This window comes from Physeter macrocephalus, chromosome 7, assembly GCF_002837175.3.
Source record: "Physeter macrocephalus isolate SW-GA chromosome 7, ASM283717v5, whole genome shotgun sequence".
In the NCBI taxonomy this organism is placed as follows: Eukaryota; Metazoa; Chordata; class Mammalia; order Artiodactyla; family Physeteridae; genus Physeter; species Physeter macrocephalus.
Window position 1 is genome coordinate 142,055,565 of NC_041220.1, and position 14,962 is coordinate 142,070,526.

Sequence of the window (14,962 nt, forward strand, 5' to 3'; positions counted from 1 at the left end):
GAATAAGAGCTCCTTATGGCTTCGAAATGGGCCTGTTCAGATGCCTTTTCACGTGCCTCCCATGCAGTAGTTGGTGCTGGCTGGGAATGAAAAGAAAAACAAGAAACTAAGGTTAGCCCTGGGTTTCTTCTTCTTCCTTTTTATTCAATTGTTGTTTTTCTTTGTTTTTTTAAAATTCTGAATTGTAAAATCTGGCGCTGAAGCCCCAGACGGCTGCCCGGCCCACTCAGGAGCTGCCTGGCCTCCTGCTCCAGGTGGAACCCAGGCTCTGGGCCTTGGCCTTGGCTTCCCACCTGCTCAGGGGAGGCCCCCCGCCTGCCTACTGGCCAGGCGCCTGCCCTCGGCTCCCACAGGGCCTTGGGCAGCCCGCTGCCCTGAGGGAGGGGCCCTGTTGGCTGTGTGCCTGGCGGGCGCCAAGGGTGACGGGGGCCTGGCCAGGAGGAGCTGTGGGCGCAGGGCAGCTCCCGTGGCAGGCCGGCGATGCGGTCCTGGGCGTGAGCTGGGGTGAATTAATCCAATCCCTCCCGCCAGTGTACGTTCCCAGAGGGCAGAGGCCGGTGGGCTCCATGGTGTAGCCCAGGGCCTAGAACAGTGCCTGGCACACAGTAGGCGCTTAATGGATACGTGTTGAATGAATGAACGGACAGATGACCTGCCTGATCCTCAGGGTGGGATGGGGGAGGGGCCCGGGAGGAGACGCCTCCCCGCCTCCCAGAGGTGACGGTCTGGGGTGCATTCTGACGGTCTGGGGGTGCGTGGAGGAGAGCTCCCCCTCCTCGCTGCAGGGACAGATGGGAGGAGGTGTCACTGCGCCCCACCCGGTGCCCGGGCATCCCTCCCCCCACCCAGTAGAGAGGGTGGGAACGTCATCCCCATTTCGGAGGTGGGAAAACGGAGGCCCAGGGAGGTCAGGGGACTTGGCCAAGGTCATAGAGCTGAGAGGGCAGAGCCAGGATGAAAATCTAGGCCAGCCGGACTCCAAGAGGGGTGTGGCCAAGCCCCCCACTCCCGCCGGGCCTGAGGCCTGCCCCGCCCCCCAGGCCCGCTTCCCTCTCCCGCGGGGCCCCCAGCCTGCCTCTGACCCCGGCTCCCCCGCCGTCCCCAGGACCTTCAGGTCATCAGCACAGACGAGAGCCAGGTGTTCGTGGCCGTGCAGGAGTGGTACCAGACCGACACCTACAACCTCTACCAGTCGGACCCGCGCGGCGTGCGGTACTCGCTGGTGCTGGGGGACGTACGCAGCTCGCGGCAGGCGGAGGAGAGCGTGGTCATCGACATCCTCGAGGTGGGACCCTCAGCGCGGGCTGTGGTGGGCCAGGCGGCACCCCTGTCCCGGCTTCCCCCCTCCCTCCCCATCGCCACTGCTCCAACCCAGGGACCTGCCAAATTTCTGTCAAGGGCCAAATATTTTAGGCTTGGCCGGTCAAAAGGGTTCTACGCAGGTACTTTTAGAACAGGAGAGAAAACGTGCTCTTTTGGATGAAATTCAAGTAACGGTAATGGAGTCCCTTGTGATACAGGTCTGCTAATGAGAAGAATGTTACCTTGTAAGATTAATTTGGATCCCCTCTAACTGTGTGTTGGTTTAAACCATTAAATCTGTGGCAATTTGTTAGTGCTGTAACAGGAAACTAATATACAGGGATACATTAATTGCCACGAGTCAAAGTCCTTAATTGTTCTGAAGGAGACATCACTAGAGGGGTAGAAAGAGGGTTGTATGAAGTTATAGGAGCTGCTAGTAGAGGCTTTGCAGAAGAGCAGGCAGTGGGGTCAAATGCTGCAGAGAGGTCAAGTAACTCCAAAACTGCAACATATCACTGGTAACAGACTCTGACCAGGGAAAACAGGAGAGCAGAGAACACTCAGGGCCACATCCCTCCAAGGGAACACCTAAAAACCTGGCAAAAACTATCAGAATCAACTTTAGTAGAACTCTGGAAAATAGACAAAGGTTACAACAATCAAGAGAATGATTAATCAAGAAAAATGCAACTGAAACCTGGTAGGAGGGATCTTGTGTTGTTTTAACTTACCCTTGCTCCATCTCACCCTCTCAGGCTGTATTAGCTTGCTATGGTTGCCATAATAAAGTATACAGACTGAGTGGCTTAAACAACATAAATATATTATCTCAAAGATCTGGAGGCTAGAAGTCCAAGATTAAGGTGTCAGCAGGGCTGGTTCCTTCTGAGGGCTGTGAGATAAGAATCTATTCAAAGCCTTTCTCCTTGGCTTTTAGATGGCTGTCTTCTCCCTGTAACTCTACAACGTCTTCCTGCTATATGTAGCTCTTTGTCCAAATTTCCCTTTTATAAGGACACTAGTATTGGATTAGGGCCCACTCTAATGACCTCACTTTAACTTGATTACCTCTGTAAAGACCCTTTCTCCCAATAAGGTCATATTCTGAGATATCAATGATTAGGACTTTAAAATATAAATTTTCAGGAGACAATTCAACCAGTAACATTTGGTCTTGAAGATGGACTCCAATATTCTTGGTGTAGATTCCTGGTGCCAGGAAGAGCAGAATGGAGCTGTTTCTCAACAATTGTGGTTGTTTGTTTTAACCTGTCTGGTGGAGACCTGAAAAGACTACAGAAGAATGCTCAGAACCTCTCACATCAGAGAAATGGCTACATGAAGGGCATTTACTGAAAACATTTAAAGGCAAATGAACCAGCTGCTGCCACTGGGGCAAAGGACGTCAGCTAGAGCAAACAAAACATATTTCAAAAAAGTCTGTGAAGAAAAGCTGGGGAGTGAAATGCTTTGGGGCTTTGAAAAGTTTCCATATAGTCCTGGAAATCTAGAAGACCCACACATATCTAGGATGAGGCACATGTTCAAAAAAGACCTGACAAGATCCTAAGCTCTCAACTCTGGGTGACTATCAAGCTCTGTACAAATAAGAAGTGAGGGTGAAGGAAGAGTTGTAAACTGCCCAGTGTGGTGTTGAGGATATGCTCCAACACACACAAACCCCACAGTAAGGACTGGGGAGATTTTTGGCACTTAAGGAAATCTCTGTTAAATCACTAGTTGAGCACTATGTAAATGGGACAGAGATTTCAGTAATGACATGCAACAAAGAAGATAGTCTTTACAAAAATAGTTTAGAAATTTACCAAACAAACAAAAAACTATGCCTCACACAACAGTAACAACTCTGAGGGTTGGGGAGGAAATCTGATCTCTGAATTAACACATTATAATATTCAAAATGTCCAGTTTCACCAAAAAAGTATAAGGCATTTAAATGAGAAAGTATAGCCCTTTCACAAGAAAAAAATTCACAGACACCTTCCCTGAGGAGGCCTAATCTTTGAATTTACTAGACAAAGATTATAAATCAATTGTCTTAAATAAGGTTAAAGAAGTAAAGGAAACCATGGGCGGGAAATTAAAGGAAACTAGAAGAATGATGTTCCACCAAAGAAAATATCAACAAATAGAAATACTGAAGTTGAAAAGTACAAAAATTGAAATAAAAAATTCACTAGAGGGTTCAACAGCAGATGTGAACAGATGGAAAAAAGAATCAGCAAACTAGAAGATAGGTAAACTGAAATTATACAGTTTGAGAGGCAGAAAGAAAAAAGAATAAAGAAAGATAAACAGAGTCTAAGAGACCTGTGGGACACCATCAAGTGGACCAATACACTCATTCCATAATGCATGTCCCAGAAGGACAGGAGAGAGAGAAAGGGGCAGAAAACTTATTTGAAAAAATAGTGGCCCCAAACTTCCTTAAAATTGATGAAAGACATGACTGTAAATATCTTTAAAAGCTTGGTGAGCTCCAAGTAGTATAAACACTAAGAGTTCCACACCAAGACACATTATAATCAAACTGTAGAAAGACAAAGAAAGAATCTTGAAAGCAGCAAAAGAGAAGCCACTCATCACATACAAGGGATCATCAGGAAGATTATAAGCAGATGTCTCATCAGAAACCTTGGAGGCCAGAAGGCAGTGAGTTGCTATATTCAAAGTGCTGAAAGAATTTGGTGAAGGTGTTCGTTCATTCGGCTGTTCCCTGGATTTTATGTAAAAATCTGTGGGGAAATTTCCCCTATCATGCTTGCTAAAAATGTTTTTAAACTTTCCAAAGTTACTTCTTTAAAATGTTTTCACTACAACTAATGGAATAATGCAAATATATACCATTTCTACCCGCTTACCTCTCCATTCCTCCTTTCCATGACAATCTCACATCTTCATTCCTCAGAGTAACTGTTGTAGGAACTCTTAGAGACATCTCAATATTCGTTTTTCTTCTTAACAAACCCCAAATTTTAGCTGGTGCATTGCTTCCCAGCTAGGACTATATCTCCCAGCTTCCCTTGCAGCTACATGTGGTTGTTTCTAGAATCTAGTCAGTGAGATTAAGTGGAATTGTCACATCTGGGAGACTTCTCAGAGTTCTCCTTTAAAGGCGAGCCTTTCTCTCCCTCTTTCCTCCCTCCCTCCTGTTGCCTTGCATGTTGACAAGATGGCTGGAGCTCTAGCAATCATCTTGAACCATGAGGACAAGGGCCATATCATGGGACAGTAGAATGGTGACCCAGAAGGAGCCTCTGTCCCTGGTGATTCCAGCTTCCATCCTGGAATGTCTGGACCTCTTTTACATTCGTGAGAAATGAGTTTCTATCTCATTTGGGTCACTTTTATTTCCAGTTTCTATTACTTACAATCAAACCTAATTCTACCTGATAACAAACATTGTCAACTCTGGTGTTTCTTTCCACATATTTCTCTAGGCCATATAGCTATATATACATGCAAACACATATACATATGTGTAATTTTTAAAATGTCTTTTGTTTAAAAATGGAGTCAACAAGCGTCTCTGCTTCTAACTTTTTAAGAAAAGAATAATGTAAAGGCAAATTTAAGAAAAAGATTGCATATTATTTATCACTCTCTAGTCAGCAAAGATTTTTTAAAGACTGTTTCAATGCATGAAGTAAAATGAGCGCCCTCTAGCCCTGCTGGTGGGGAAGGAAAGTATACTCTCAGGACAATGATTGAACAACATGTAACAGAGCTTTAAAAATGTTCCTACTCTCCGATGCAGCAATTTCCCTTCTTAGGTTTATGTTGAGGAGATACAGAGATGCGGAGATCTATGTCTGGGAGTGTTTATGACTGTCTTGCACATGGTGTTGGAGATGCTAAAAGCTCACCAGTGGGAAATATTCAATGAAATACGGTACATCCACAAAAGGGAATACCATGCAATCATAAAAGTGGTGTTTATAAATAATGTTAATGACAGAGGAAAATGCTCCCCATATAATGTGAAAGAGCAAGCTGCAAACCATACATGAAAAAGTATATGAATCCCACTTGGGAAAAAGCCCAGAAGTAAACATTTTTAAATGTTAAAGTCAGGTCTCTCTAGGGGTAGCACTACAGGAAACTTTTGCTCCTTTACACATTTTTCTTTGTTTCCCAGATTATAGTAAACATTTACCGAGGTGCGGGGGAGGCAAAGTCAGAATTAATGCAATAACAGTAAATACTGATTGCTTCTCGTGTGATTAATTCCGGGCACTGCATGAGCTCAGAAACTCCAGCCGATGGGAGGCTTTTTCCTGCTGAGGCCGCAGAATGACCAGTACCCCAGTAGACACAGTGCAGCCTGGCCTGTGGCCGAGCATGGAGACATAGGAGGGGAGGTGGGCGAGAGGAGCAGAGATGACCTCACTTCCCAGGTTTCACAGGCATCCCTCAGACGCCCTACCACCCTACTGTCCCATTTCACAGACTGGGACCGCCAGGCCTGTGACCCCTGACTCTGTAAGCCCTCCCTGGCTGTGAGCTGCTTGGTCCACCCATGTCTGTGTGTTAGATTTACAGCCACGGACCAACGCCCCGCTCGTGCTGCAGGGTCCTCCCTGGTTGGGAGGTGCATCGCAGGTGTTTCACAGCACTGCATCCCTTTTCTGCAAAGCCCCTTCTTCTGGCTGCACAGCTCGGGGTGGGGGGGGCGCAGGCAGGAGGGGAAGGGGCCTTCACCAGCCTGTGCCCTGCCCAGGCGGCCTCCTCTTCTCGCAATTGAAGGTCTTGCTCGGCTGGACAGACTAGGGACCCGATCTGCTATTAGAGAAAGAGAAACATTTCCTGTCTCTGTGCCCTAACATCAGGTGAGAAATGCAAAAGGAAGTGTACCCCCAAACTGCACCACCTGCAGTGGGCGGGACAGAGGGTTGTAGCCAGCTCCCTCCCTCCACCATCCGGCTTCAGCTCCCAGATCTTGGCAGCTCTACTGCCAGAGGGGCAATAAAAGTCTCGGAGTGATAGAAGGCAAACAGTAGAGGCTGCAGAATAAGAGCTCCTTATGGCTTCGAAATGGGCCTGTTCAGATGCCTTTTCACGTGCCTCCCATGCAGTAGTTGGTGCTGGCTGGGAATGAAAAGAAAAACAAGAAACTAAGGTTAGCCCTGGGTTTCTTCTTCTTCCTTTTTATTCAATTGTTGTTTTTCTTTGTTTTTTTAAAATTCTGAATTGTAAAATCTGGCGCTGAAGCCCCAGACGGCTGCCCGGCCCACTCAGGAGCTGCCTGGCCTCCTGCTCCAGGTGGAACCCAGGCTCTGGGCCTTGGCCTTGGCTTCCCACCTGCTCAGGGGAGGCCCCCCACCTGCCTACTGGCCAGGCGCCTGCTCTCGGCTCCCACAGGGCCCTGGGCAGCCCGCTGCCCTGAGGGAGGGGCCCTGTTGGCTGTGTGCCTGGCGGGCGCCAAGGGTGACGGGGGCCTGGCCAGGAGGAGCTGTGGGCGCAGGGCAGCTCCCGTGGCAGGCCGGCGATGCGGTCCTGGGCGTGAGCTGGGGTGAATTAATCCAATCCCTCCCGCCAGTGTACGTTCCCAGAGGGCAGAGGCCGGTGGGCCTCCCTGCTGTAGCCCAGGGCCTAGAACAGTGCCTGGCACACAGTAGGCGCTTAATGGATACATGTTGAATGAATGAACGGACAGATGACCTGCCTGATCCTCAGGGTGGGATGGGGGAGGGGCCCGGGAGGAGACGCCTCCCCGCCTCCCAGAGGTGACGGTCTGGGGTGCATTCTGACGGTCTGGGGGTGCGTGGAGGAGAGCTCCCCCTCCTCGCTGCAGGGACAGATGGGAGGAGGTGTCACTGCGCCCCACCCGGTGCCCGGGCATCCCTCCCCCCACCCAGTAGAGAGGGTGGGAACATCATCCCCATTTCGGAGGTGGGAAAATGGAGGCCCAGGGAGGTCAGGGGACTTGGCCAAGGTCATAGAGCTGAGAGGGCAGAGCCAGGATGAAAATCTAGGCCAGCCGGACTCCAAGAGGGATGTGGCCAAGCCCCCCACTCCCGCCGGGCCTGAGGCCTGCCCCGCCCCCCAGGCCCGCTTCCCTCTCCCGCGGGGCCCCCAGCCTGCCTCTGACCCCGGCTCCCCCGCCGTCCCCAGGACCTTCAGGTCATCAGCACAGACGAGAGCCAGGTGTTCGTGGCCGTGCAGGAGTGGTACCAGACCGACACCTACAACCTCTACCAGTCGGACCCGCGCGGCGTGCGGTACTCGCTGGTGCTGGGGGACGTACGCAGCTCGCGGCAGGCGGAGGAGAGCGTGGTCATCGACATCCTCGAGGTGGGACCCTCAGCGCGGGCTGTGGTGGGCCAGGCGGCACCCCTGTCCCGGCTTCCCCCCTCCCTCCCCATCGCCACTGCTCCAACCCAGGGACCTGCCAAATTTCTGTCAAGGGCCAAATATTTTAGGCTTGGCCGGTCAAAAGGGTTCTACGCAGGTACTTTTAGAACAGGAGAGAAAACGTGCTCTTTTGGATGAAATTCAAGTAACGGTAATGGAGTCCCTTGTGATACAGGTCTGCTAATGAGAAGAATGGAATTTGGGGGGGATAACATTCTGCTGAGTTGGGGTTCAGGTTAGTGGTCCCCGTCACCGACTCGATCACCATCTGTTATCTGTAAGGCCGTTCCTGCCCTGGACGCCACCGCGTGAAACAGGCAGGTGACGGAAGCTGAGACCCTCCCCTGTCCATCTCCGGCCCCAGCCCTGGTCTCCTGTCCCTCCCCTCTGCGTATCCCATGTCCGTCTGGCTGTCTCTGACCCTTGGCCAGGGCCCTGCAGCTCCTCTCTCTGAGGTTGGGGGTTGAGGCCTCCCTGCCTGCAGTCCTCAGACCTCCCTGTACCCTCCCTGCGGTCCCGCCCCCATCTGTGTCCCACTGAAGCCACTTGCTCTTGTCACATGACACCGAGGGGCAGATCAGAGGCTCTGAACTGGGGCTCCTGGCTCCCCCGAGAAAACACCCACGCACCATCCTGTACTTGGGTTCCGCAAATGTCAATCCCCCACCCACCGTGGGCCCAGCCTGGACCTGGCCTTTCACGGTCACCTCCTCTGTTCTTGTCCACACCAGAGCCGGGGAGGGGGGTCCCTCAGCCGCTTTACAGGTAAGGAACCTGAGGCTCAGACAGGGCAAGCCACCTGCCCAGGTAGACCAGAAGTCAGCGAAAACCCAGAAGCAGCCCAGGTCTGTCGGTCCAAGCTCCATCCGTCCTCCTGGCCAGCACTCCCCCAGTAGGTCATTCACCCTTAAATTCCGCCCTCATGCCCTGCCCTCAGGGAGCCCGCAGCCAGTGGGCTCACCTGCAGGGGCCGTGGCGGTCCTGCCAGGCTCTGCTGTCCCTGCGGAGCTGGCGGGGGTGCCCCGTGGGTGGCGAGCCGAGCCTTGGGCATCAGTGCGGGTCAATCCGGGTGCGAGGCGTCCTCCTGGACAGAGCCAGGGCTGCAGCCTTCCTCTCTGAGCTGTCAACAGCTGAGCAGAACCAAGGAAGTAATGAATGTAATTATTTGTTTACAACGAGAACCCATTTGTCAGGGTTTACTTCCCGAGCTGGACAGCCTGTGGCTCACTGCTGCTTGCTGAAAGTTACACACAGGACAGGCGTGTAACCGACACGTAAGGAGGGCACCTCAGGCAGGAACGTTCACGGCCCACTGTGGGTATATGTAGCTCCTGTACCGCACGCCAGGCTCCAGGCCCTGCCCCCGGGACACAGGGAGGAGTAGACCACCTCTCACAGGGCTCTGGACTCTACAGGAAGGCCAGCTCCCAACAGTGGATCCCCCCTGGTGTGTCAGCCTCTAGAAGACACCATGAGGGGCAGTCGGCCAGCCCAGGGTGGAAGTCAGGGAGTACTTCCTGGAGGAAGGGGTGCAGACCGAATTGAGGCTGAGCAGGTTAGCCAGCTGAGGAGCCAGGCAGCAGCGATTCACGCCAAAGACCAGGCAGTGAGAGGCGGTGGGGATGGGAGGGAGTTCACAGTGGCCAGAATCCAAAGCTGGGCCCCCTCGCAAGTGACTGTGCTTCTCTGAAATCCACTTAATGGGGATCACAGGCAGTGGTTACAAGCACAACTCTGGAGCCCCACTGCCGAGGTTCAAATCCCAGTTCTGGTATGTATTTGCTGTGTGACCTCAGGCACGTTACTTAACCAGTCTGTGCTTCAGTGCCCCCCATTGTGACGTGAGGACGACAGTAGCACCTTCCTCAGAGGGTTGCTGTGTGAATTCGTTTCCGTTAAACACATACAGCAGCCCCTGGTGCCAACTCAGTGCTCAGCAGGCTCTCGACAGTTTTCACTGCAGATGCCTTTTCTGTGGATTCGAGATAGTGCATGGGAAGGGCCTGGCCTAGAGGTTCTACACATGCCCCAGTTCCGTTACTGTCATGGTTATCGTTCATCCAATGTCAGATCCAGGAAAACTGTCTTATCCCAGACGTCACAGGCAAATACTGCCCCGAGAGGCCTGGGCTTTCAAGGGCCTGTGAGCTCTCACCTCTGCAGGATGGGTCCTGGTTGCAGACAAGACGGCAACCCTTTTCTGGGGGCCTCTTTGTGTTGGAGCTTGGGTTAGGAAGGGGGTTGAGGGGGGCTTCCGGTCTTGTGCCCTGACCCTGAGGAGTCCTGGCCACAGCTGGGAGACAGTCATTGTAGTGGGCTGAATGGGGGCCCCCAAAAGCTACAGCCACATCGAATCCCTGGAACCTGTGACCATGAGTTTATTTGGAGAAAAGGATCGTTGCAGCTGTCGTTAACTGAAGGATCTTGAGATGAGCTCATGCTGGACCCTAAACCAATGACAAGTGTCCTGATAAGGATCAGAAGAGGAGACACAGACACACAGGAAAGAGGGCCCTGTGAAGACGCAGCAGAGAGTGGGGTGTTGTGGCCACAGCCCAGGAGCACCTGGAGCCACTTGAGGCTGGAAGACACGAGGAAGGATCCTCCCTGAGAAACTTCAGAGGGAGGGCAGCCCTGCCAACGCCTTGATTTTGGACCTCTGGCTTCCAGACTGTGAGAGAACAAATTTCTGTTGTTTTAAGCCCTCCCCCCCGCCACCAATTTGTGATGCTTTGTTACAGCCATGAAGAGGGCAGTTATGTGAAGTGGGCACGTCAGTACTGGGAGCCGGTACTCAGCTGATCACACCCTCCCCAGGGAAACTCGGCCGCTTACTACCTCTTCTGGGATGGGAGGGTCCATGTTATTTACTGCTGAGTGTTTTCATGGAGACCAGTCGGGATATAAAAGAGCGCTTTCCAAATAAAGCAAGCCATCACTGGGCAAATCGGCAACCCGTCTGCCCCTAGGACATCGGGGAGGCATCTAGACTCAGCACCGAGCAGGCCAGATGCCCGCCCCCTGGTGATGCCTCGGGTGAGCCAGAGACAGAGTGATGTCACCATGAGTGAGAGAAGGGGCTGCGGTCCTCCTGCCCCAGGGGGCTGTCCCCCAGAAGGACCATCCCCTAATCCTCGTCTGTGGAGATGAGGGCCAGACCCCTGGTCTCCAACCCAGAGAGAAGCATCCTAGCAGAAGACACAGGCCAAGGGGGACTGAGGTTAGCCATCCGCAGATGGGAAGATTTTCCAGGATTCTCCAGGGGGCCCGCTGCAATCTCTAGGGTCCTCACATGTGGAAGGAGGGGCAGAAGAACACACAGAATCATGGAAGAATGGCCAGGGAGATGCTGTGCCGCTGGCGTTGAAGAAGCAGGAGGGGCCACAGACCCAGCACCTCTAGACGCGGGGAAAGGCGAGGACACGCGTCTCCCCCGGAGACTCCAGTTGCTTTCAGCCCGATGGCACCCGTGTTGGACTTCCGGCCTCCAGAGCTATAGCATGATCAGTGTGTGTAGTTTAAGCCCCTCTGTCTGTTACCCGCTGTAGCAGCCACCGGAAGCTCACACACAGTTCACTGTGCGTCCGAACCTCTGGGATCCGCCCTGGCCTGCTCCCCACCTGTCAGACACTTGGCATTGAGGCTTAGGAACGCACCAACCTCCTGGAGTCTGAGAATTCATTGAGATGGCACATTAATTCCCTTCCTTTAACCACCGTGTATTATCACTCTCACCCTAAGCATCACACCTGGCCGTGGAACTTCAGGTCGATCCCACAAGTCAGCCTCAGTTGCCTTGGCTCCATGCTATTGATAGAGCAGCAAGAGCTGCTTCGGGTACACGGGGGGTCCGAGGAACTCAGGCCACACCAGCGGGCCTCGGTTACTGGGTCCAAGTCTTCCGTGCCCAAGGAACTTGCCGCAAAAGTTCATTTCTGTGGAACCAGGAGGTTGAACAATTGGGAATTGCTGATATCTGACCCTTCCTTGTGCGCGAAGTCAGTAACCGATCATGGGATGCGTGTGGTCCCTGCCCTGGGCCCCTCAAGAAACCCTGAGAAAGGGGGCCCAGGGAACTTCGACCCCCATCCAGGGCAGGCTGGGGCCGGCACGGACCCTGTCCTCACAGTCTGGCATCTGCGTGTGGGGCTGAGCTGAGGCAGTCCCCGGGGGAAAGCCCAGAGCGACTCCATGGGTCCAGGCCCTGTGGGTCCACTGGGAGGGAGGCGAGGGGCTAGGGCTCTGAATCAGGAGCTCCGGCTAAAGACAGCGTGACCGAAATGCACAGGCACCTTGGGGACCAGGGTTCCGCTCGCCGTCCGACAGCCGGGGTCTGGACCTGGGAGGACAGCTCAGTGTTGTGAAATGCACCCGGAATTTGGGGTCAGACAGTACCGGCTCCCAGTCAAAGCTCAGGCCAGCGTCTCTGGTCCCTTTTCCCCGCAGACCCACTTGCCTCCAGGGTGTATAGTCAGCTTCAGCTCTGGGCTGTTCTTGGGGTGAAATGAGGCCGTGCACACAGAGCTCTCAGCAAGCCTCCAGGGCGGGCTTTTGCCATCCTTCTTGTACTTCTGTCCCAGGTCCGAGGGGTGAAAGGAGTCTTTCTGGCGAACCAAAAAGTCAACGGAAAGGTGGTGACGCTTATAACCTACAGCAAGGGCCGAGACTGGGATTACCTGAGGCCTCCCAGCACGGACATGAACGGCAAACCAACCAACTGCAAGCCTGTAAGTGCCCTGCTCACTGCATACACCTTCCCCGGGGTGGGCACTAGACGTTACCTCAGGACCCAGGGGTCAGAGATGCTGATGTCTGAGAAGGGCCATCTGGGAGACATGAACCACCTATTTCTCTGGGTGTGGTGGAGAGGGCCACGTGAAACTCCTTGCTTTACAGAAGAGTTAACTGGAAGTCAGAGAGGGCAGTGTATCAGTCAGCTCCTGCCACAACAGTGCTGTGTAAGAAGCCGCCCCAAACATCAATCGCTCTTCTCGAGATATGTGAGAGGTTGGGCTCGTTCATGCACCTGGGGGTTGGTCGATTTAGGAAGGGATCTAGTATCCTCCTTCTGAGACCAGCCCAGGCACATTCTCAGGCAATAGCAGAGGTGCAAGAGAGTGAGCAGAAACATTGCAAGAACATTGCAAACCTGCTTGTGCATCTGTTAAGCTCTGTTGGCCGATGTCAAGGGCCAGAAAGTACACTCTGTGGAAGTGGGGGGCTGGATAAGTGAGGGGGAGACAGGACACAGCCCAAATGTCATGAGCCCTAAGCCAGTCCAGCTATTCCAAGGGTGCCTTTCTACATGAATATGAGTATAGGCTGCCCCAGTGTCTTCACTGCCTTGGGTGTGGAGAGGGCTGGAATGCCCTTTTCTTCTTATTCAGTGAACTCCTACTGACACCTGAAAACCCTGTCTAGATGTCCCCTCCACTGAGAAGACTTCACTGGGCACACTTACTTCTATTTCCCCCTGGCTTCGACCGGAAGCCCCTCACAGTCAAGGACCCCCATCCATCGCTGTGCCTCTGTAACTAGAAAGAATAACAGTGCCTATTTCACAGGGATAGTCATTCAACAAACACGTAAGGGGACCTACTATGTGCAAAGCACTGTTCTGGGTGTTGGGAATACATCAGCACACAAAACAGCAAACAATCCTGCCCTCTCGAGATCTGCCTGGATCTCTGCAGGGCCCCCGAAGATGGTAGGCACCCTGCCTGGACAGCCACTGACCACCCGCCAGGGCCAGGGTGGGGCTCTGTGCTCTCCGGGCAGAGCCTCGGCCTGGGCAGTGTCAGTCCCTTGCTCCCTGACCTCACCGACTAGGGGCCTGCGCTCGGCCTCTACGCAAGCCCCCCTCCCGCTAATAACAGGGGATAATAACACCTGTCGACCACCAGGGAGAATTAATCACCTGCCCCTAGTAAAAGGTCTTCTGAGAAAAAAAATTGCCGTGAAAGGGCTAATTTTTGTATCATCATCGACAAGGTTAAGCCATATTAATCTGTCAAAGCAAGTTTTCGCTGAGAATCGATTCTTGTCTGCAATTATGCAGCGCAGCGAGGAGATAACCTTTCAAGATTTATGTCCCGGCCTTAAAATAATAAAAGTAGGGGTCAGCTGGTAAGTGCACGGCTGCAGGCGGGCACGCAGAGAGCCCAGTGAGCACAGTGGACAGGGGACAAGTATCGGGACACCCAGCTGGGCACAAAAGACAGAAATCGCAGCCTTGGCTCCGAGGCCCATTACCCTGTGTGTGCAGGCCTGGCAGCTGCGGTGGGGGGCATGCCGGGTGGGCAAGTGGGGCCCTTCTCCTGGGTTTCTCCTCTGTGTCCACTCAGCCACGCAGCCTCCAGCTGCACAGGGCAAGCTACACTTGAGGGTTTACTTCTCGTCAGAAATGTGATTCCTGCTTATTGCAGGATACTTGGAAAAAGCAGAAATGTATAAACAGGGGAATAAGTTACACGTGTAACACGTCACCCAGAAGTAATGGTGACCGGGCGTTTTTCTGGGCGATCCTTTGGCTTTTATATTCACGTTCAAAACTCCTCTTTGGGATTCTGACACATGTGTGATTTCTGAGTCTTCCAGTTTTCTCTTAACTCTGGGTCGTGAAGGTTTTCCCGGGCCGTTTGACCAGCTCTCTGGCTGTGGGGAGATTTGCCTTCCAGTGACAGGGAATCGAGGAGTGTGGATCAGACCTGTTTTAGGATGAGAAATGGCCCTTGGAAGACGGTTTTGCATCTGTTGACATCTGGATTCAGAATGAAAACCCATTCGTTTTGCTGCCCGTGGTAACTCTTCTCAGCAACCGGGCTGAGCCGAGCAGTGGACTGTCCGGCCGGGGCGGCTGGCAGTGTGGCGCTCCGGCCCTCCGGCAGTCTTTGCCGGACGCCTCTGGAGAGCGCCACCCAGCTCCTGCACGTAGAGGGGCCGAGAAGGGGGAGCCTTGGGACGGTGTGGGCCTCCCAGCTCGTCCGCGTCACGTCCGCCCAAGCCCTGCAGGTACCCGGGCCAGCCCACCAGGACCAGGCCTTCAGCACCGACTCCCCTGGCACCAGCCTGTCCTTGAGGTCTTCCCACCCTTGGCCTGGGTGTCCTCGGGGGACCCCGCCGTGTCTGACTGTACACCCCAAGAGCAGCCTGGCACTCACTGCTCCCCGTCTCATCACACGTGCAGGTGCCCAGTGCCCTGGGGGTCGGCCTCTCCAGGCCTGCCTGGCCTTCCGCGCCCTTTATCGGCTCAGCTCGGTCGGCTGGGCCTTGCGTCAGCTTG

General features: G+C 53.4%; 1 protein-coding gene across 1 annotated transcript in view; it reads left to right on the forward strand.

The window, feature by feature from the left end:
• Positions 1-14,962, forward strand: part of SORCS2 (sortilin related VPS10 domain containing receptor 2) — a 97,177-nt gene that overhangs the window by 32,795 nt on the left and 49,420 nt on the right. Inside the window, exons 7-8 of the mRNA XM_028492572.1 lie at positions 1,106-1,285; positions 12,261-12,407. Of these exons, the coding sequence (XP_028348373.1) occupies positions 1,106-1,285; positions 12,261-12,407 (327 nt within the window). The remainder of the gene's footprint in view (positions 1-1,105; positions 1,286-12,260; positions 12,408-14,962) is intronic.